We start from the raw sequence: 23140 nt of genomic DNA on the forward strand, positions 1-23140 counted from the left end.
CCTTTCTAATTATAGAAAGCGTTTTTAGTTCATTATTTTTTTGAAAAACTAAATAAAAAATAAAAAAATAATAAAACAAATATATAGAACAAAAAACAAGAAGGCATACATAACAAACAAACATGGAGGATGACGGGTGGCAGACTGTGCGCTACGGCAGACGCAGGAAGCGCACCCGTTCACCATACTGGGGCGGGTATCAGGGGTCTGGGCGGGGAATGGCCAGAGCATTCACCTCCTCCTCAGGGAGGGGGTATCTGAACCCTTCCCCTAACCCTAACCCTAACCCCTTCAGGGGACGGGATCAGTTCCCCTTCCCTAACCCTAACCCTAACCCTCTATTCAACCAGGATGCCCAGTGGCATCATGGGGAGAGTCATCGAGATAGTTTTCCTCAACCTAACCCTAATCTTAACCCCTTTTCCTAATCCTAACCCTAACCACTATCCCTTTATAATAATTCCAATTCATGAATAATTTCATAAAAAATGTTTTATTAACAAAGGGTTAAAAATTAATTTCATTTGTTATAAATATATAGGATAAATATTTCCAATTGATAATACATAGGAATATACATTTAATTCAGAATATCAAGGGGGAAGAAAAGATTAAAAAGGTTAATAAGTTAAAAACATTTTAATTAAATTAATTAACTAATTAATATTAGGCTAAAAACAGTTATTATTATTTAGGACATCAGATTAAAAAAGATATGTAAAGGACATTTGTTGTTTAGGGAGTTAAAACATATAAATTTTGATTGGCATACAAGGGGTTAAAGCTTACACAAAGATTTGGGAAAGTGAAACTTAAGAAAAAGCAGAGAAAAAAAAGTGGGAGGGTATAAATAGAAGGGCAGAGAGAGCTGCCTCTCATTCTTGCTCTGACCAGCAGAAAACACACAGCTTGACAGCAGAAAAGCCGCTTGTTGTATAATTATTTTTTTTCAGTGTGCCTTGGCCTGAAGAAGACCTTTTTAAAGGTCGAAACGTTGCCTCATAGGCACACATTTTGATTTGGTTTTTAAATAAATATATTTTTTCAATTTATTTTACTATTATTTTATTAAAAACAAATTGGATTATTAAAAAGAAAAAATTCATATTCTTTTGATTTATAATTAATATATAGCAAAGCCTCTAATAATAAATCATTAAAATCAGCACAGGAAAGTGAAACTTAAAGAAAAGAAACTCAAGGGAGTATAAAAGGAGGGGCAGACTACAGCTCATTCTTACTCTGACTTTCAGAAGGAAAACAGCTCTCCAGCAAGTTAAAAACAGCCAGCTCTTTTTCTTTTTTCTCGGTGCACCTTGGCCTGAAGAAGATCCATATAGGATCGAAACGTTGCCGTTTTGGTGCACAATAATTTAGATTAAAAACAATTTGATTTTTTATTTTGAATAAAAACAAATTCATTTTCATTTTTCACATTTTATTTTTTTTTTTTTGAACATTTAAAAGAAAACACAAAAATAAAAAAATACATATTATAAATACATTCAATTCATATCTATGATAAAAAATAAATAGTTTTATTAATAAATAACAAAGGCTAAATTAAGAACACAGAAATAAAGCCCAATATGGGCTACGAAGATGAGGGTGGGGGATGGACGACCGTGCGCTACGGGCAGAGGCGTCAACGCTCCCGTCAACGTCATTGGGACCGGGGTGGGGGAACCGAGCGAGGGAAGGACCGTGCACCTCCCGGCCCCTTCAGGGGACGGGATCAGTTCCCCTTCCCTAACCCTGGTTCTCTTAGTGGAGCTCAACTATCAAGATCAGGAGCCACACAGGACATCTATCAAACAGCTATAAGTGTTACATAGGAGAGTTAGAATGACTTTCCCTATTGCAGACCAACAGGCCAGATCCTCAATAACTTACGCTTCACCTCAGCAGGTTTCTGACACAACCAGAAAACAAACACTGGATACTTGAAATGGCAGAGCTAATTTTTGCCCAAATAAATGTATAATTTTCCCCAAACATAACCAGGGGAGAGAAGCTCACCCTCTGACCCCAAGTGTGGGAAACCCGCAGCTACCAGGGGAGAGGAAAACCATCTCCTACCTCTCATCTCCCCCTCCTCCTCCTTCTCCCCCTCCATCCCTGGAGAAGAATCCTGCTCAAAATCCATCTTTAGTATGGCAGGTGTAAGCATGAATTCTACATCATATTTTAGAGCTATTACACTCAATTGTCACCTGAAACTTGAGAAGTATTTCAAACACAACACATTCACCTAACTGAAAATTATACTTTTCTTCATTGAGGAAATATTTTTAATAATTAACTTTTAGCTACTATTAACTATTTTTTTAACCATAGAGGCCTATTTTGTTTGTATTCTGTTGTCTATTACTGATTCATTCCCTATATAGAAAATATGAATTCAGCCATAATTAATTGCAAAGTTAAGGCATGGTAATATGGTCTACAGGACGTTTGGGGAAAATTGGTAATAATGACCTCTGACACAAAATCCACTGTATTTTTTTGCACTGATGGTAAGAGGCATGACTGTGACGGCTGCTCTGGACCCAGGACATGAAGACAGTTCACCGGCCGGGTGCAGATTTACAAACAGACATTAAAACATATAGGAAGTCTGCAGAGTTACATTCAGAAAAAATATTCAACCTCAGAAAAAAGTTACATATTAACAGTGTTATTAGCTGAAATTAAATAATAATATTACAATAACATTATTACAGCTTTTAGCCTTCTTAAAATTACCTAACAGTTGCTCCCCTAACATACACAGACACACACACACACAAACACACAACACACACACATACACACACCCCTCACAGATGGTACAGTCTCCCCACCCCCTTCCGTGCCCCATGTCTGAGACAATAGTTTGAGCTGAATGAGTGGACACAGTTAAAAGGTGCAGACCACTGTTTTTACATGATTTAACCATTGTGTCACATTACATCATTTAATAAAAATGCTTTCAGGTTATGTCAGATCCTACTTTTCCTGCTCTGCTGTTCTGTTAAATATTTTGATACATTCATTTGATAGTTTTTATTTTAAAGCAGAAATTTTCTTGATGTTTAACAGTGAAGAGAGTGAAGTGTTATAGTGGTTTGAGTCTGCTCAATCATTCATCCTTTTTAACTGATTTGTAAAGATTTAACTGGAGACCTGTGGTGGGTTAACTTGTACTCAACTGAGCAGTTTGGTTAATTATGTTTGGTTTTTTTTCAAATGACATAAGAACGACAACATTTTATTTGCACTTTATGACTTTCTATTAAATTCTGAATTTGAACAATAACTAAAATGAAATGTTGACTTTGATTATCTGTTTGCACATTCTTGTATGTATGGGTTAATTTAAATAAACTGAAACTAGTTTGTAACAACAAAGCTAGGAGACAAATATTTATATGAATGAAGCAATTCATGTTCCAACAAAAAAAAAAAGTCTTTGTGCATTTCAGTTTCATTGTTACAAACATCAGTCATTTTTAATGATTTAATGTTTTATGACTCAAACACTTAAATATTCCAGCAGATTGGTTATTTAAAAAAGGAGCAGGATCCGCCCCCATCACCAGGTCAGATGGTACAGTCCACCCCTCCCCCCTCCCACTTCTCTTATTGAACTGAATGAATGAGAGAAAGAAAGAGAGAGAGGGGTAGAGAGAGGTAAAGGCATTGCGGCGTTCCAGCAGAGACTCTGCAGCAACACATTCAACACATTCCTCTGAACCAGATTTATTCTGCCAGCTAATACTGGTTCAGCTGCACTGAGAAAACTCAGTCAGACACAGTCTGACTCCAGTTAGTACTGGTTAAACTCTTCTTAGTCCCATTTAAATTCCAGTTAGAAACTTAAACACTCAAGTTGAACTCGTGCCTGCAGAGATGAAGTTGTTGCTGTTGTTGCTGCTGATGGAGCAAACTGCAACTCAGCAGAGAGGTAAGAAATTTCTTTTTCACTTGATTTTTACTGTCTTTTCTGATCTCTACTGAGTTCTACTGCTAACACTGAAGAGTTGGAAGTCATGTCAGTAGTTCAAAGTCAGAAATTTGTGTCAGAAATTATTTAAAATACAATCTCCAAAGAGTTTGTTGAGTTCAGCTCAAAGATGGAGTCTGAAACTTGCTTTCTTATTGTCTCATTGGTTTTTTAACAAATGTTGTTATTTTTTGAACTTGACAGCTCTTGAAGTTTTCCAATACAGATATATCAGTAACTCTGTTTGATCACTTTTACCCTGAGCTCGGCTCTGTAGCCTGTCAATATATCAATCGATCAATCTGATCAAACTTCACATTGGAACATTTTCAATAATGAAAATGTATCTAAAATAAATGTTTTATTTGTGTGAAGATTGCATCACACAAATATATTTTAACTGAAATATTGATATCTTGTACAGGCACATTAAATTCTAATTTCATCAGGATATTACATTTGCTTATTTTTGCTGGACTGTTAACCATGAGCTCTGTTAGCTGTAAGCACTATTAGCTCTTTAGCTGTTAGCTACGTAAACCCTGTTAAAGTTTGCGTGTTTTCATGGGTGAATTGTCAGACCAAACGTAGATTTCAGACAATTTGTCACTTTGCATGAAGTTGCAGTAATGACTTCAAATTATGGGGATTGAGTAATAAGATTTACAATCAAATGGATCAATATCCACTAATGTCTGTTACATGAGGTATTTCCCTGAGGTCTTTCTGAAAGGCTCTTTTGTTCTCTAAGGTTTGTATTAAATCCTTCTACAGATGTGACTTCTAGTGAATTCTTATATTTTACACAGGCACAAATATACTGTTATCTCTTTATAGTTGTACTGATTCACTCAGACAGGCTTCACTATTGAGTTTTACTGTGTGTTTCTGAGTGTGGTGATGCAGGACAGAAACAGAAGCTGAATGGTTAAACTTATGTTGAAGTTTATTTTGTAGGTTTTTATCAGAGAGTAACTGATGTGATGTGTTAGCATCTTAAACCTGGAGAGAAATTTAACTTTATAAATGGGTGATCAAAGAATCAGCAGCTGATCAATGTGTGTGATAAACATATTGATGAGTGTCATCAGACAGACAGACAGTGTGTCCTGCTGGGAAACAGCTAGTGTGTGTGTGTGTGTGTTAATTACTGTTAATAATCACACTCCACCCTCTTCCTCTCTACCACCCTAAAACCTCCCCCACAATGCAACAGTCTCTCCTCACGGTGTGTGTGTGTTGTGGGGGAGGGGTCAGAGGTCAGTTTGAACATCAACATGTTATTACTGTGTGTGTGCACTCTCTGTTGAGGTTTTTAAACACATCATTTTGATGATGACCAAGGGAACAATATAGTTTGACTTCCTGCTTCCTGACTTCTGATTGGTCTGTCTGAATGACATGATTTGTACATTTGTAATTATTGTGGAGTTAACAACAGGTTTACCTGTCTGTAACAACATCAGCTGTGATGTCACATCCACACCTACAGGTTTAATCTGCACTTCAGAAACCAAAATTTTAACAATACTAAACCTAATAATATGTAGGTACTATAGGATAATCAACTAATCAATAAACCAGACTGATGTCGATAATCTTTCTAACCCTGTCAATGAGGGAACAGAAACAGCTTAGTTAGACTCAACCTCAGATCAAACCTCGTTCATGAGATCAGTCACTGGACTAAATCATCTTCACTTTGATTTCAGAAAAATCTAGTCAGTGTTTACTCAAAGGAGAAACCAGGTGATTACAGCACAGGTAAACATGAGTGATTACATCTGTGACCTCAGTTCTCTGAGTAACATGGTCACATTGGTGTATAGAGCTGTTAAACTGTTTTACATTTGAAAGTGTGTATCAGACCACCCAGCTGATGTTATCACGCCTCCACAGCTGATCACACACATCACTCATTAACATCTGTGTGTGTTTCATTGTGTTTGTGTGTTTACATTTGAATCTCTTTACTGATAAGGGGTTCAAATGTAAAACCTTTAGAAGTTTTGAGGTATTTCTTGTGTTTACGCTGATTCTAAAGTGTCAAACTGCAGTAAAGAATTAATGTGAACACAGACAGACGGAGGTCAGTCTGGTTGTTACTGAGACCATGATCTGTTCAAGGTAAAGATGAAGGAACAGACACAACAGTCTGATTTCACTGTTTAAACAACTTTGTTAAAAATGTTTAAAACTCAGTCATGTGAAGTCATCAGTGAGGAAGGACATGATAATCAATCAGTTAGTGATGAAACAGTTTCACCTTTGACCTCTGAACTAAACACCAAAGCTTGTCTGTGTTGACGGCTAGCTTCACTCTGATCATTTAATCCTACTTTGTTTTAATGTTAGTGATTTTATCAGTTTTTTGTGATGTCAGTGGTGAGACTGTTATTCTGCACACTGTATAATAGACATGTTCTCACTTTATATTTTCATCTCTAGTAGTAGAGGACTGCATTGTAAGTTTACTGTAATTTTTTAGTTTTGTTAAATTAAATACATCTACAGTCAGTTTATCTGTAAAAGTCACATGATCATAAATTGCAGTGAAACTTGTTTCCATCAGGGTTTAACAAACAGACAAATGAAAATCACAGCAGGAAAGCAGCAGCTGAGTCAACACTGAGTGTGGATTCTTTTTCTTCTGGCTTTAAATGCAACTCTAACACTGAGATGTAAAGCTGTCTGTCATCTTGACCAGAGGGTTGATTAAAAACATCTGTATTATTTTTGTGTATTTTATTAAAGTATCAGGTTTTTGTGTTTGTGGACTGTCAGGACTTCATACGATTATCAAACCTCCATCTTCTGTACTTAATGTCCGTAATCGTATATAAGCATCATGGTCATATCATCACATGGTGTTACAAGACACAGCCTCAGGAAGTGAAATGTAACCACAATATTTTTAGATGCTGACTCACCTGACTGTTTACCTGCAGAAACACCTGAAGTGTCTGAGTCACAGTCTGAATGTCTGAGTCACAGGGTGAAATATGTTGTCTGGTTGTATTTCAGGTCTGTTTCCCGCCATCTTGAACCTGGCCAGTAATGCAGTGATCAGCAGTAATGCCACATGTGGAGAACCAGAACCTGAGGTCTATTGTAAACTCGTCGAACACGTTCCAGGACGAAGAATCAAGAACCCACACTGTCCAAAATGTGATGCCAACTCCATCCTGTCCAAAGGTGCCACACCAAAACCAGAACCACACAGTCCACTTTGAACTGTACCAGAACCACACAGTCCACTTTAAACTGCAACAAAACCAGAACCACACAGTCCACTTTGAACTGTACAAAAACCAGAACAAGTAAAACAAGGAAACAGTGACATGTCTCCCTGAGCCACGTTCTGCAGAATGAAACAGTTACTAGGAATAAAATAAATATTAATCCCCCTCTACCCCAAGCAGTTTCTGGGCATTTTTTACCACTTATCACATTTTTACTTACTGTGGGCTCATTTTTCACTGAAATATAAAGTCTTGCACCTCAATGGAAACAACACAACCATGGCTAGAAGTATGTCTTTATAGTGTCATAAATCAACGGAACTTTGGGTTAAGGGGGAGGTGGCAAACACTAATTTACACAATGAAGTATACAACAGGAAGAAGAAGTAATTCCGGTACAATTATTCAGGTGAAAGACAGCACATGTTCTGGGGTTGTGTAGGGGGGTGGGGTGGATGATCAGTGTGTTTCACTGAGCTCATATTAATACTCACATAATACCAGTCAGCAGCTGCAAAACATAATTATTATTGTGGTGATCTGATTATTAATCACCCTCCATCTGAACCCTGGTTTTACCTTCAGTGAATCCATCATGTCTTATCAGTAAAGTACAGAAGTACTGCAATACACTATTGCTACTTCACAGTAGTACATTATCAGTACTTCTGTGAAGTACTACTAGTACTTCTCAGCAGTAACAGTACATCTATGTGTGTGTACCTCAGAACGTCATCCAATCACAAACGCCATTGATGGGACAAATCAGTGGTGGCAGAGTCCAAGTATCAAGAATGGACGACAGTTCCACTGGATCACCATTACACTGGACCTCAAGCAGGTAACACTTCAGGTGTTCAGGTAACACACTAAAACACACACATGCAGACACGTCACCTGTTTAGGTGTTCAGGTAAGACCTGTTCAGGCTGAATCTTCTCTGCTATCACTACAGTCAGAGTACAGGAGGAAGCTGCTGTATATTAACATGTTACCAGGTGGCTAAAACACAGATACATGTCTGATTATACCTGTAACCTTGGTTCTCTGAGGTAATTGGTGTGTCAATGTATTTTTCTGTTCAGATTTTTCAAGTTGCCTACATCATCATCAAGGCAGCTAACTCTCCACGCCCAGGTGAGATCAGCCTGTCTGTCTACCTGTCTGTCTGTCACAGTGTCATTAACACTAGATTCAGACATATTTATATCCTACACATACACACTGACAGTCACATCACAGTCTGCCTGTCTGACTGACCTGTCTGTCTCTCAGGTAACTGGATCCTGGAACGCTCTCTGGACGGTGTGACCTTTGACCCCTGGCAATTTTACGCCATCAGTGATTCTGAGTGTTTGACACGTTACAACATCACACCGAGACTCGGACCTCCAACCTACAAAAGCGACACAGAGGTCATCTGTACGTCTTACTACTCGAGACTAAACCCACTGGAGCATGGAGAGGTGAAACTGTCTGCCTGCCTGTCTGCCTGTATACCTGTCTATCTGTCTGTCTGTAAGTCTTACTACTCCAGACTGAACAGAAACTGAAGTGAAACAAGTTGTCTCTCTCTCTCTCTACCTGTCTGTCTCTTAGATCCACACCTCTCTGATCAATGGACGACCCAGTGCCGATGATTTGAACCCTGACCTCCTGAACTTCACGTCAGCTCGTTACATCAGACTGAGACTTCAGCGAATCAGAACTCTGAACGCCGACCTGATGACACTGAGCGCCCGTGACCCTCGAGAGATCGACCCCATCGTCACCCGGAGGGTGAGACACACAAAAAGAAAGATAGATAGATAGATAGATAGATAGATAGATAGATAGATAGATAGATAGATAGATTCATTAAATGTTTTACTTCCTTTTTATATTATGTTTCATCTCGCCATTTATTTTTATTTATTTTCTCACTTTCTGACTTTCTTCATTATTCATTTTTATTTTCTTTAATATTGTTTTTTCTCTCAGTATTATTACTCCATCAAAGACATCTCTGTGGGCGGGATGTGTATCTGTTATGGACACGCTCAGAGCTGCCCACTAGACCCCGTTACCAAGGTAGCAACACACACCTGTTCTCATGTACACACCTGTATAGTGTTCTGCCAGGTGATGGGATGTTTCTATGGACTTCAACCTGTGTGTGTGTGTGTGTGTGTGTGTGTGTGTGTGTGTGTGTGTGTGTGTGTGTGTGTGTATACACAGAAGCTGCAGTGTGTGTGTGAACACAACACCTGTGGAGAAAGCTGTAACAAGTGTTGCACCGGTTACCACCAGCAGCCATGGCAACCAGGAACTGTCTCTGAGGGAAACACATGTGAAAGTAAGAGAGTAAAAAAAACACATTTAAAAACAGTCTCTCTCACCTCTCTGCCTCTCACCTGTCTCTCTCTCAGCTACCTCTCTCTCACCTGTCTCTCTATTACCTGTCTGTCTCTCTCTCACCTGTCTCTCTCACCTGTCTGTCTATCAGAATGTAACTGTCACAACAAAGCCATCGACTGTTTCTACAATCAAACCGTCTCTGAGCTCTTTCTGAGTCTGAACTTGCACGGCGTACGGCAGGGGGGAGGAGTTTGTATCGACTGTCAACAAAACACATTTGGCATCAACTGTGAGATGTGCAGAGATGGATTCTACAGACATGCTGAGGTACATCACAGACCTGTAAACCTGGAGGACTGAGTCCATGATAAAGATTAAAGACCTAACTCAGTGTGTGTGTGTGTGTGTGTGTGTGTGTGTGGGTGTGTGTGTGTGTGTGTGTGTGGGTGTGTGTGTGTGTGTGTGTGTGGGTGTGTGTGTGTGTGTGTGTGTGGGTGTGTGTGTGTGTGTGTGTGTGGGTGTGTGTGTGTGTGTGTGTGTGTGTGTGTGTAGGTCTCTCCATATTCAGACTCTCCCTGTGTCGAGTGTGACTGTGATCTGAGAGGATCGAAGTCTTCAGTCTGTTCCAGAGATGACACAGAGCCAGGTTATTATCATTGTCAATGTGTTTGTGTCTAATACAGCAGCAATAAAGACGAGTTCTCTGACGTGTGTGTGTATTCAGGTATGTCTGCAGGTCAGTGTGTGTGTCATGAGGGCTTCACTGGTCGACGGTGTGATCGTTGTGCGTTTGGATACAGAGATTTTCCTCAGTGTCTTCGCTGTGAGTGTGACCTTTCAGGCAGCATCAACACCGACCCCTGCAGCCCCTGCACCTGCAAGGTAAACTGTGACATCATCATAGGGGGGCGGGGGCTACCTGCAGTTTCAGTTATTAATAGATTTAACATCGCAGGGCAGGACAGACATGAGTATGGTCTTCAGTATGCCGACATCTCACCTATTCCATAACATCTTTCCAGTTACCTGACATCTGACCTGTTCCGTGACATCTGTTGTCTCTTCCTCAGATGAACGTGATGGGAGCTCACTGTGATCTGTGTAAACCAGGTTTTTACAACCTGCAGGAGAAAAATCCACTTGGCTGCACTGACTGCTTTTGTTTTGGTGTGTCTGACGTCTGCGAGAGCTCCACCTGGTCCACAGCTCAGGTAACACACACCTGTATACAGGTAACACACAATCATAAACATAAATATACCTGTACACATACACACCTCATGTAACACATCAGTATATCGTATAATTTCTGCTTATGTTTTTTGTTCAGGTGTTTCATACAGATGCTTGGCTCCGCCCCTCTCAGGCTCTCCACACACCCCCTATTATCCATGGCAATGACCTCCCTATTCCCGGCAACACCTCATCTGGACACACCCATCAACATGTGCTGTCGTGGGCAGCCCCTGCTAGTTTCCTCGGCAACAAGGTCGGCTACCATTTCCATATTTGGACATAATGCCACCAATCAGTGAACAGCAGCGTGACTTCCTGTCTGTGTGTTTCTAGCTGCAGTCTTACGGAGGTTACCTGAACTACTCAGTGGTCTATGACGTCCCATTGGACAACAAATACCATTCTCTCCCCATCCGTTCTGACATTATCATTGAGGTGACAAAAATTCAGACAAAGTTTGGGATTAAAAATTACAATCACAATGTCTTTACAAACTACAAAACACAGGCTGAACTGATCCATTCTGGTCTCATCTCCAGGGTAATGGGAAGGCTCTTCGTCTCTCACCTCTTTTCCTCCTCTTCCTCTCTCCGCTGTCCGAGCGCTTCGTTGCCATGGCAATGGTTCCACAGCAGTTTGTGGATGATCAGACAGGTGTTAAAGTGAACCGCGATGACCTGCTGTCAGTCCTCACTGACATGACATCACTGAGGGTCAGAGTTCACCTAAATGCCTCTGCTGAAGGGCCAATACGGTAAGGAAAAGTAATCCGATTACATCTAACAAGAAGTAATCTGATTACATGTAATAAAATGAGTAAGTGAGTACAGAAGAAACACTTGAAACAACAGGACAAAAGTGTGGAAGAGATTCCCTCTCAGGTACTGAAGACTCTGGACACTGTTGGACTGTCCTGGTGGACTCTTCAGTGTCTCATGCCTGTGCTCTGCAGACTGGACTGGTAGTTCTTAAAGACAACCTGACAGTCCTGAGAGGAGACAGATTGTAGATCCTCAGATTCAGGAGGACTGATGTGGATCTGTCCTGGTCCTGTATCAGTGGACCAGTTGTTTACTCTTGCAGGGATACTGGATGAGTCATAGAAGTACCCACCTTCACACACACACATACACACAATCCCCCACGTACTGTTGGAGTCTGAGGTACCAGAGCTGTTTCTTGTCCAATATGTTATCAGTGGGTGTTGATCCAGATCTGGATCTGAAGGGGGTCATTATTGTTCTCCGTTTAATCTAATGACTCTGTCTGTCCCTCAGACTCAGTTCAGTATCTCTGGATGTTGCTGACTCTGGATCCGCGTCTGGGGTTCAGGCAGTTGCCGTGGAGACATGTGAATGTCCATGGGGCTATAGTGGCACTTCCTGTGAGGTCAGCCGTTCACTTTTTAAAACTTGGTTATTTTACACTTGCTAATACTGTTAGTACCATTAGTACCGTTAACATTTATTATTGTTTTATTTTGTGATTCACATGTTTATTCTTCATCATTGTTTTTGATATATATATATATATATATATATATATATATATATTTATTTATTTATTTATTCATTCTCTTTATTTATTCTTTTTATTCTCAACAGAGCTGCTGTAACAATAAAGTAATGATGTGTGTTTGTGTGTGTTCATGTGTTGTACTTGTTTGTGTGTTGTAGGCGTGTCTCCCAGGTTTTTATAGAGTGGGAGGAGTCTTGTTTGGAGGAAACTGTATGCAATGTGAGTGTAATGATCACGCCACTGAGTGCGACATCAACGGAGTTTGTTTGGTAAGTTTGAACAAACACAATCAACAAACAATGAAAGTAAACAAAGTGAAGCAGAAGGAATCATGATCACTGTTTGGAAACATTAAGAAGCAGCTTTCATGTTTTTTACAGCATAATGTAGAGAGCCCAAACTGTCTCTCTCTCTGACCTGTCTCTCCCTGACCTGTCTGTCTCTCTCTGACCTGTATCTCTCTCTTACCTGTGTCTCTCTGACCTGTCTCTCTCTGTCTGTCTCTCAGGGTTGTACCCACAATACCACAGGTCCTCACTGCAATCAGTGTCTCCCTGGTTTCTATGGCGACTCAACTGAGGGGACAGCAGATGACTGTCTGTTGTGTCCGTGTCCTCTGACGGAGCCGTCCAACAGGTGTTTCATCAAACTTCATTAATTAACATGTTGACAGTTTGTGAGTATAAATAATTTCAATAGAATTAATACTGTGTGTGTGTGTGTGTGTGTGTGTGTGTCTGCTTGTTTCAGTTTCAGTCCCACCTGTTTGCTGGAGGCACCTGGTCACGTGTCATGTAACCAGTGTCAGGACGGATACACAGGGACCAACTGTGAGAGGTGAGGACTGACGGGCTGATTTAACAATCAATGGACAGGTGGACCTGGTGTAACACCTGTGTCTGTGTCTCCAGGTGTGCCAGTGGTTACTATGGTAACCCACAGGTGGTGGGTGGAGCCTGTGTTCTCTGTGAGTGCAACGACAACGTGGATATCAGCAAGGCGGGACACTGTGATACCGTCACCGGGGAGTGTCTGAGTTGCCTCGGCAACACAGCTGGGAGACACTGTGAGGTCTGTCAGTCTGGTTACTATGGAGACGCCGTGCACACTAAGGACTGCCGGGGTGAGCCACACACACCTGTTGTGACATTCCTGGTGGGAACTGGTTCTTTTGGCCAGGCCCCAGTACAAAGTGATAGATTAAAGAGCTGAGAGCTGATTGGTCGGTTTGTATCTGAAACACAATGTCATCAGTAAAAACCTTCACTTTAATAGACAAAACATCCTGAAGTTTAGACTGCACACACACACACCCACACACACACACACACACACTCTGTCTTGTGTGTGTAGCAGCAAGAATGTTGATCTTTTCAAATCCAGATTAGATTTGACCTCTGACCCCTTTGTTTCTGCTGTCACATGACTGTGGTCATGTGTGTGTGAGAGAGAAACCTCATTAAACTGATTAACTGATCAATCACCAGATAGTCAATGAGCAATAACAGATTAACCATGAAGACACTGGAGACAATGAAGATCACTAAAGGTTATTAAAGAATTGTGACGGTGACTGATTCACATTCTGTTTAAGCTTTACTTTGATGTTGACATTTATTCATGTAAGGTCCAAGTGATTCCAGTGCTCCGCCATATCAGTGTAACAGGAACACAGACTCATGGGACATGTAGTTGTTTGAATGTGTACTGTGAACACAAGTTCAGAGATAAACTGTGCTGGGGGCGATAGACAGGGACCAACTGAGAGAGGAGAGTGGTGGGCGGAGTCTCCCATCGGACTGATGGTGGGCGGGGTCTCTCTCTCTCTATCTCAGAATGTGGTTGTGATGACAACGGCGCCCTCTCCAGTGTGTGTGATGTCACAACAGGTCAGTGTTCCTGTAGAGAAAACGTGACGGGACGCACCTGTGACCGTTGCCAGGTGAGACACACACAAAGACATACACTGTAACACAGACACAGAAATATATCAAAACAGTGTCATCACCTGGAGCTTTCATCACACCTCATGATCTTCCTCAGTATAGCCTGATGATGCTGATTTTAGAGAGTAAAAAATTCCAATTCCAATAGCAGTCCATCAGCCTATATTCTTATATTTTACATTTACAACAGGTGGATGTCAGGATTATACACCTGTATGTATTTATACTGTATAGATACATACACATATGGTTATGATTAGGTCAGGGTTAAAACTAGTTAGGGGTAGGAACATGGTCAGCTATGATTTAAGTATAGTATTATTTATTTACTCTCCAGTATTCCATCTCACCACCTTCATAACAATGTAATGTAAACTCAACACATGTGTGACGTTTCTCAACTCCATGTGATGCAGACAGTGGAGTGTAAACAATGGAGAGACAGACAATCTGTAAAATAGTAAAAATAGTTTTCACATTGGCATATATGAGACAATACTGATATATGTGTGATCTCTATTCCCTCAGCAGAGTTGTCCACGTGTGTGATAATTTTTTTTTTTCAGTCGGGGTTCTTCGGGCTGCAGAGTGGGCGGGGCTGTCAGGTCTGCGGCTGCTACCAATCTGGATCTGTTTCTGAGTCATGTGATGACAAGGGCCACTGCCAATGTGTGGAGGGTGTGGGTGGACACAAGTGTGACCACTGTAGTCGTGGCTACTATGGATTCCATGGCAGTGGCTGCACAGGTAAATTAAAAGAAAAAGTAATGTAGTACCACTGATGATTGGTTGACTTTCCCATCTCTAAGTGGCTGTGATGTGCTCCTCTCCCAGCATGCACCTGTGATCACACGGGTGGGAACTGTGACCCTGAGAATGGAGAGTGCACCTGCCCTGCCCACACAGAGGGAGACACCTGCAACAGGTGCAAAGCAGGTTACTGGGGTCACAACCAAACTACAGGCTGCAAGGTACAGACACAAACACACACAAATACACACATATACACACAGAGAGAACTGCTGCGACAGCTGTGACACAAACTACTTCCACTCTCCTCAGCCTTGCAGCTGCAGCATGGCAGGAAGCTCCACCCCTCAGTGTGATCTAACCAATGGACAGTGTCGCTGCAGAGATGGGTTCTCTGGCAGGTCATGTGAACTGTGTGCACCTGGTTACCATGATTACCCTACATGCTCAGCGTGTGGCTGTGACATAGCAGGAACAGATGAGAAGTTCTGCAACACAACACTGGGAGTGTGTGACTGTCGAGACACTGGAAAGTGTGTGTGCAAGGTAATGTGTTTCGATTTGTCCCTTTAGTGACCTCTAGTGGCAGCTGAAGGAAACTACACATCAGTAAACTTCTTGACTTCTTTATAACACAAAATGTTTTGTTGTATCTCAGTTCTCAGTTGGAACAGTTCATTTCAGGATTCTACTGTAATCTGAGTCTCATATCAGTTCATATCAGCGAACATACAGTTGTTCTCCTGTGTGTGCGTTTCTGTGTGTGTAATTATATATGCTTATTCAGGTGGGTGTGACGGGGCAGCGTTGTGAGGAGTGTGTCTCTGGTTGGTTCGGTTTGTCAGCTGTGAATCCAGACGGCTGCTCTCAGTGTTTCTGTTCAGGACTGAGCCAAGAATGTGAAGAGCAGGGAGGACTCAGAAGAGTACCTGTGAGTACATGTGCTATATACAGTTGTGTGAAAAAGTGTTTGCCCCCTTCCTGATTTCTTATTTTTTTGCATGTTTGTCACACTTAAATGTTTCAGATCATCAAACAAATTTAAATATTAGACAAAGATAACACAAGTAAACACAAAATGCAGTTTTTAAATTAAGGTTTTTATTATTAAGGGGGAAAAAAAATCCAAACCTACATGGCCCTGTGTGAAAAAGTGATTGCCCCCCCCCCCGTTAAAACATAAATTAACTGTGGTTTATCACATCTTTGGAAAGCTGAGTTCAATTTCTCTAGCCACACCCAGGACTGATTACTGCCACACTTGTTCTCAATCAAGAAATCACTTAAATAGGACCTGCCTGACAAAGTGAAGTAAGACCAAAAGATCCTCAAAAGCTAGACATCATGCTGTGATCCAAAGAATTTCAGGAACAAATGAGAAACAAAGTAATTGAGATCTATCAGTCTGGAAAAGGTTACAAAGCCATTTCTAAAGCTTTGGGACTCCAGCGAACCACAGTGAGAGCCATTATCCACAAATGGCGAAAACATGGAACAGTGGTGAACCTTCCCAGGAGTGGCTGGCCGACCAAAATTACCCCAAGAGCGCAGCGACGACTCATCCAAGAGGTCACAAAAGACCCCAGAACAACATCCAAAGAACTGCAGGCCTCACTTGCCTCAATTAAGGTCAGTGTTCATGACTCCACCAGAAGAAAGAGACTGGGCAAAAATAGCCTGCATGGCAGAGTTCCAAGACAAAAACCACTGCTGAGCAAAAAGAACAAAGGCTCGTCTCTGTTTTGCCAGAAAACATCTTGATGATCCCCAAGACTTTTGGGAAAATACTCTGTGGACTGACAAGACAAAAGTTGAACTTTTTGGAAGGTGTATGACCCATTACATCTGGCGTAAAAGTAACACGGCATTTCAGAAAAGGAACATCATACCAACAGTAAAATATGGTGGTGGTTGTGTGATGGTCTGGGGCTGTTTTGCTGCATCAGGACCTGGAAGACTTACTGTGGTAAATGGAACCATGAATTCTGCTGTCTACCAAAAAATCCTGAAGGAGAATGTCCGGCCATCTGTTCATGACCTCAAGCTGAAGCGCACCTGGGTTCTGCAGCACGACAATGATCCAAAACACACCAGCAAGTCCACCTCTGAATGGCTTAAGAAAAACAAAATGAAGACTTTGGAGTGGCCTAGTCAAAGTCCCGACCTGAATCTGATTGAGATGCTGTGGCATGACCTTAAAAAGGCGGTTCATGCTCTAAAACCCTCCAATGTGGCTGAATTACAACAATTCTGCAAAGATGAGTGGGCCAAAATTCCTCCACAGCGCTGTAAAAGACTCATTGCCAGTTATCGCAAACGCTTGATTGCAGTTGTTGCTGCTAAGGGTGGCCCAACCAGTGATTAGGTTTAGGGGGCAATCACTTTTTCACACAGGGCCATGTAGGTTTGGGGTTTTTTTTCCCCTTAATAATAAAAACCTTCATTTAAAAACTGCATTTTGTGTTTACTTGTGTTATCTTTGTCTAATATTTAAATTTGTCACACCTAAAATGTTTCAGATCATCAAACAAACATGCAAAAAAATAAGAAATCAGGAAGGGGGCAAACACTTTTTCACACAACTGTATATACTATGTCAATATACACATACATTTACACATACACACTACATACACACATGAAACAACACACATGCAACAGAGACTTTAAGGAGCAAGGAAGACTATACAGAGTCCCTTTGAGAAGGATTTGTGTTAAGCCTACATTGATGTAGTATACACACATGATGTATTATACACTGATCAGCCACAACATTGAACCAGTTACAGGTTTTATTGTTGTTGCTGATCGGCGTATATTACACCCACATAAGGCTAATGCAGATAGTCAATACAACAGTTTTCGCTAGGTGTTTATACCAGATCAATATGTGCAACAATTTATACAGAAATATACAACATAACATCTCTCTCTCTCTCTTTCTCTCACACACACAGATCATCCTGGCTCACACTCCCGCTCTATTGTCATTGGTTAGTCAGTCTAACCTGCAAGGTGTAGTATCTGGAGTTTACCATCAGGGCGGCGACATGCTGCTCGACACCCGTCAGCTCAACAGCAGCAGGCTGGCCGGCCCACTCTACTGGAGACTGCCCCCCCAGTTTGAAGGCAGCCAGGTTCTGTCACCTAAACTCTTGACTTGACACTTGCCTTCATTTTACACTTTAAATGTACAATAGGTTTTGATCAAGTCCTTCCTACTGATTTCAGAGTGATAGAGTATTTTCGTATGGTGTACGTCATTGTGTACTATACTGTAAACTCTGTGTATATGTATGAAACTGTATTAAATTGTGCACATTACTGAGTACTATAGTGTGTCACTTTGTATTAAATTGTGTCACAGTGTAGTACACTGTATGTGGTGTTATGTACTGATTTGTTTCTGTCATTGTATACTATACTATGGATGTCATTGTGTACTGTATTGTGTGTTTTGTGTAGCTCCTGTCATATGGTGGCCTGTTATCTTACATCATCACCTTCTATGCCGAGGATGGTTTGGGGCTGTCCAATCAGGAGGCTCAGGTGCTGATGAGAGGCGGGACTCTGAGGAAGCTTGTTATATACACTGATATGGTCGCCCCTAGCAACGGCATCAGGACTCAGCATGACATCAGGATGACCGAGGTACAGCTTCAAGAAAACCTGTCAAACCAAAGAGAGAGCCATGTTTAAATTGAAAACCTGACAGTTAATTATAATAAAAAAAAAAAAATGTGTGTTACAGCATAAATGGAAGTATTTTAACTCAGTGTCTGAGAAGGCGGTGAGTCACGCTGACTTCATGTCCATCCTCAGTAATGTCCAATATATCATCATTAAGGCTTCATATGGGACCAGACTGCAACAGAGCAGGTACTTTTTATATATACACATACAGTATACACACACACGCGCAGCCTCTGATGGACGATCACTGTGTTAAAGTAAATCAATTTGCTGATGATACTGTTTTCTATATTTCTGACATCAACAGTGACACCAGCAGCTGTGTTCATGTTATTTTCTGTCTGTTTTATTGTGTTAAGAATCTCTAATATTACAATGGAGACGGCTATGGAGGCAGAGTTAGAGGAGGGATCAGAAGTCAGAGGAGGCGTGGCCAGACTGATTGAGTCCTGCGTCTGTCCACCTGGATACACAGGACTGTCATGTCAGGTAATGATTGAGTTTTAACTGGCCACACGACTTCCTATATCACCATGACAACCACACAAACCATACTAATAAAAGCACTCCAGGGGCTGGTTATAAATGCCTTCACCTGCAGGGAGCAAAGTATCAATCAATAAAAACATTTTAGTGATTATCAGGTCAGGATCAATAAACAGTGTTTCAGCAACAGGTGATTGAGGATGTCAGGAGGATTAGAACATTGCTGCTGCACAATCAAAATACATCACACTGCTGTTGCAGAGTGGAAAGTACAGTGATAAGTATTGTCTACCTGAATCACCGAAACATGACACTGAATCATAAATTACATTACATGTTTGTCTCTCTGACCTTTCACTCTCTCCGACCTGTTTCTCTCTCCGATCTGACTGTCTGCAGGAGTGCGCAGAAGGATATTTCCGTCAGCCTCAGTCTGAGTTGTTGCCTCAAAGTCAGAAGTCAATGTTTGTTCGTCCGTGTGTTCGATGTCGCTGCAACAACCACAGTGAAAGCTGTGACACAGAGACTGGAGACTGTCAGGTAACGTACAAAGACATGCTAACACATGCTAACATATGGATATATGGCAGGTAAACAGATAGCAGAAAATAGTAAAAATCTGTTAGGATTAGGGTTAAAAGGGTCAAAAGGGCAGTCAGAGTCAACAGAGGGATGTCTCTATTTTCTTTTTTTTTTTACAGGATTGTCAGCACCACACCAGTGGGCGGAGCTGTGAGTTGTGTACCCCGGGGTACTATGGGAATGTCAGTGGCTCTATCAGTGACTGTTCACTGTGTGCCTGCCCCCTACAGGACAACAGGTAACACTGCACACTGATTATTTATTGTCTGATTTATCGAATCGACTGATTTTATTTTATTTTATTGGACTAATTCAAAGTGTGTGTTTACGAGTAGTTTCAGTCCCACCTGTGTGCCGGAGGGAGCATCTGGTGATTTTCGCTGCATCGCCTGTCAGACAGGGTACGAGGGGAGATACTGTGAGAGGTGAGTTATGACATCACCACCATCATCTGTACAGTAGGTGCACCTGACTGTAACTTCATTTTGTCAACTATTTTCTCTTTAATACAACTTTTATTCCAAAAATCTTGCTGATTGAATCTGCTGAAAGCTGAAACTGTGTTCACTTGTATTTGTTTATTATTCTACTAGTATTAAACATTAAAACAGTTTGATTACAGTGGCCTCTAGTGGATGTCAGAGGAATTGCTGCTGCTGTGATATCACACTGACTTTACACTTTCATCCTGCAGGTGTTCTGTTGGTTACCATGGTAACCCCTCATTGCCCGACGGGAGGTGTTCACAGTGTAACTGCAGTGAGTGGGGGTCCCACCACCCACTGTGTGACACACTGAATGGACAGTGTGAGTGTAAGGCTGGGGTCAAAGGTCAAACATGTGACCAGTGTGACAAGAGACATGTTCTGCAGGGAGGAGAGTGTGTGTGTGAGTAACAGCAACCCACATATACAGACACACACGTATTCACATGATGAGTGTTATCAGAGGTGATATGTATGTGTTTGTTTTCCTCCAGCATGTGACAATGACTGCACCGGCATTCTGCTGGACGACCTGGACAAACTGCAAATTCATTTCATGTCTGTCAACCTGAGCAGCACTGCCATGGCACCGTATCGCCAGCTGGTGCTGCTAGAGAACCAGACCAGAGACATCCTGGTACAAACACAAATAAACACAACACTCTGGTATAAGTGTTCTGTATGTGTAATGTAACAGTGTGGTAGAATAAGGTAACATGTTACCTGCTGTGTGTTTGTTCAGGTGGTGTCTTCAGAAAACAGCTCTGTCACTTTCCATCTGTCCAAAGTGGAAGACGAGTTAAATCATTTGACCTCTGAACTCAGTGCTTTACTGCAGCAGGTAGGTTCACTGTGGTAAAGGCTCATCACACACATTTTAATTTCTCATGTTCAGCTGCTTCTAAGAAAATACATACAACAGTATCATCTGTAAAAAAAAATTATAATATAAATCAGTGTAGTTTTATGTTCATCAAAGTTTGTTACACCTGCAGGGTATAGTGGGATTGAAGGTGATATTTTTCCTGTCTTCTGATTGGCTAGTTCACAAGTCTGTCTAATGACCTGGAGAAAGTGGACATGTCCGCCAACAACAGCCTTTCCCAGGGTGCAGTGCTACTGGGGAGTATCCGCAGTATTCAAGACAACATTCAAGGTAAACGACAACAGGAATGTTGACGACAACACAACAATGCAATTCTGACCAATGATGACACCACTAACCCATCTTAGAGACATAATGATCAGAAGAAAATGTTTTTTTAACAAACCACATTGTTTTTAATTAAAATATGATGACATCTGATTGGTTCAGTGCTGCAGAGGGAGGCAGTGCATCTGAACCAGACCACAGAACAGGAGTTTGAATCAGCCAAGCAGACGCGTATGCTGGAGGGGGTGGAGTTCATGTTGGTAACCATGAGAGATGTCAATCTAACAGCCGCCAACACTGCAGCCAATCAGGAGCTCAGGTGTGTTTTTAATGACATGTCAGCCCTATACACTCCCATGTGAGTCGCCACTCCTACTTAAAACTGCAATGTCTCAGTCATGTTTCACATTATCTACACAAATGACACTTGTACACCTTCAACAAAGTTTCCTGATGATCACTTTGATGATCATTTTCTTCATCTTCTAGTTTATAGCATAAATGTTTGACACTCTCTCTCTCTCTCTCTCTCTTTGCAGTCTGTCAGAGTCTCTCATCCACTCACTGCAGGTGGACTTCCTGTCCAGCAGGGTGATGGCTGACAACAGGCTTCACCTCATCTCCACCTCTTTCACTGCCGCCACAGAAACGCTGCGAAACGCACAAACACACCTGAATGACGCTGCACAACAAAACACTCAAACACACACTCTGCTGGACACTACACAAACTCTGCTGCACCAACACCAGGTAACACATACACCTTCAGAGAGGTAATACACACAAACACTGCAACATTTCGACACACAGATGCTGTTACCTTGTTCTTGGACACAATTTCTATTAATTAGGGTCTAAAATAGATGACTTTTGTCTCTCTCTCTCTCTCTCTCTCTCTCTCTCTCTCTCTCTCTTCAGTCTGTCCATCAGAACCTGAGTGTTGAGTGTCTCTTTGTGGATGGAGTGATGGAGGAGAGTCAGCTGCTGCTGGATGACATCATCAGTCTGACGGAGGAGTTAACAAACAGCACTGCAGTAAGACAAACAGTGATACTAATGAAATAAATAAGACAATGATAATAATAATAATATACTGATATTCACTGGTCTGTGCAGCAGGTGGAGGTGCTGGGCGGTCAGTTGGATCAGTGGCACCCCCTGTTGAGGAAACAGGTGGACAGTTTGGTTGGTGGACTGAAGATGACAGACGCTCTGGAAAATGTTTACCGTGCAGAGAGTCACGCCCACCTGCTGCAGAGCCATGCCCATTCCCTGCACAGGTAACTGTGTGTGTGTGCGTGTGTGCGTGTGTGTGTGTGTGCGTGTGTGTTGAATAAACAGTAACTCAAGCTGTCTTCTCTCTCAGCTCTCTGTCGTCAGTGTGTAACATGTCTCAGAATGGCAGCAGATTGGTTCAGCTTGACAGTGACATCACAGAGCGAGTTGACTCTGCCCAGCAGGTGGCCTCGATCACCCACGTCTCCGCTTCCCTCGCTCACAACTTGGTACTTACGTGTTCAGACTGAAAACACACCTGTGTCACATGATGACTCTATACAAATGTTTTTACACACGCACCTAATTTGTTTCAGACTGTCCAATCAGAGCAGCTGCTGTCAGAGGAGGGCGGAGCCAAACTGAACATCAGCTCTGCTGTTTTACAAGAAAGTCAACGAATCAACAAGACAGCTGAAGGTGTGTTTACCTGAGGCCTGTATGAAGTTGTT

The 23140-nt window shown here is 41.6% G+C and overlaps 1 protein-coding gene across 1 annotated transcript in view; it reads left to right on the forward strand.

The window, feature by feature from the left end:
• The first annotated feature begins 122 nt into the window (after positions 1-122).
• Positions 123-23140, forward strand: part of lama1 (laminin subunit alpha 1) — a 34856-nt gene continuing 11838 nt past the window's right edge. Inside the window, exons 1-42 of the mRNA XM_022765740.1 lie at positions 123-375; positions 3890-3946; positions 7010-7180; positions 7956-8068; positions 8313-8364; positions 8503-8693; positions 8827-9006; positions 9208-9297; positions 9445-9562; positions 9713-9891; positions 10117-10205; positions 10248-10446; positions 10635-10775; positions 10895-11053; positions 11134-11235; positions 11340-11554; positions 12078-12189; positions 12477-12587; positions 12827-12954; positions 13069-13155; positions 13230-13441; positions 14154-14260; positions 14831-15011; positions 15099-15235; positions 15327-15560; positions 15802-15945; positions 17972-18151; positions 18480-18665; positions 18766-18893; positions 19067-19196; positions 19593-19733; positions 19895-20013; positions 20111-20200; positions 20470-20663; positions 20755-20897; positions 21003-21101; positions 21305-21416; positions 21576-21732; positions 21953-22163; positions 22530-22693; positions 22780-22918; positions 23006-23108. Of these exons, the coding sequence (XP_022621461.1) occupies positions 123-375; positions 3890-3946; positions 7010-7180; positions 7956-8068; positions 8313-8364; positions 8503-8693; positions 8827-9006; positions 9208-9297; positions 9445-9562; positions 9713-9891; positions 10117-10205; positions 10248-10446; positions 10635-10775; positions 10895-11053; positions 11134-11235; positions 11340-11554; positions 12078-12189; positions 12477-12587; positions 12827-12954; positions 13069-13155; positions 13230-13441; positions 14154-14260; positions 14831-15011; positions 15099-15235; positions 15327-15560; positions 15802-15945; positions 17972-18151; positions 18480-18665; positions 18766-18893; positions 19067-19196; positions 19593-19733; positions 19895-20013; positions 20111-20200; positions 20470-20663; positions 20755-20897; positions 21003-21101; positions 21305-21416; positions 21576-21732; positions 21953-22163; positions 22530-22693; positions 22780-22918; positions 23006-23108 (6058 nt within the window). The remainder of the gene's footprint in view (positions 376-3889; positions 3947-7009; positions 7181-7955; positions 8069-8312; positions 8365-8502; positions 8694-8826; positions 9007-9207; positions 9298-9444; positions 9563-9712; positions 9892-10116; positions 10206-10247; positions 10447-10634; positions 10776-10894; positions 11054-11133; positions 11236-11339; positions 11555-12077; positions 12190-12476; positions 12588-12826; positions 12955-13068; positions 13156-13229; positions 13442-14153; positions 14261-14830; positions 15012-15098; positions 15236-15326; positions 15561-15801; positions 15946-17971; positions 18152-18479; positions 18666-18765; positions 18894-19066; positions 19197-19592; positions 19734-19894; positions 20014-20110; positions 20201-20469; positions 20664-20754; positions 20898-21002; positions 21102-21304; positions 21417-21575; positions 21733-21952; positions 22164-22529; positions 22694-22779; positions 22919-23005; positions 23109-23140) is intronic.

This window comes from Seriola dumerili, unplaced genomic scaffold (assembly GCF_002260705.1).
Source record: "Seriola dumerili isolate Sdu_G_001 unplaced genomic scaffold, Sdu_1.0 BDQW01000741.1, whole genome shotgun sequence".
In the NCBI taxonomy this organism is placed as follows: Eukaryota; Metazoa; Chordata; class Actinopteri; order Carangiformes; family Carangidae; genus Seriola; species Seriola dumerili.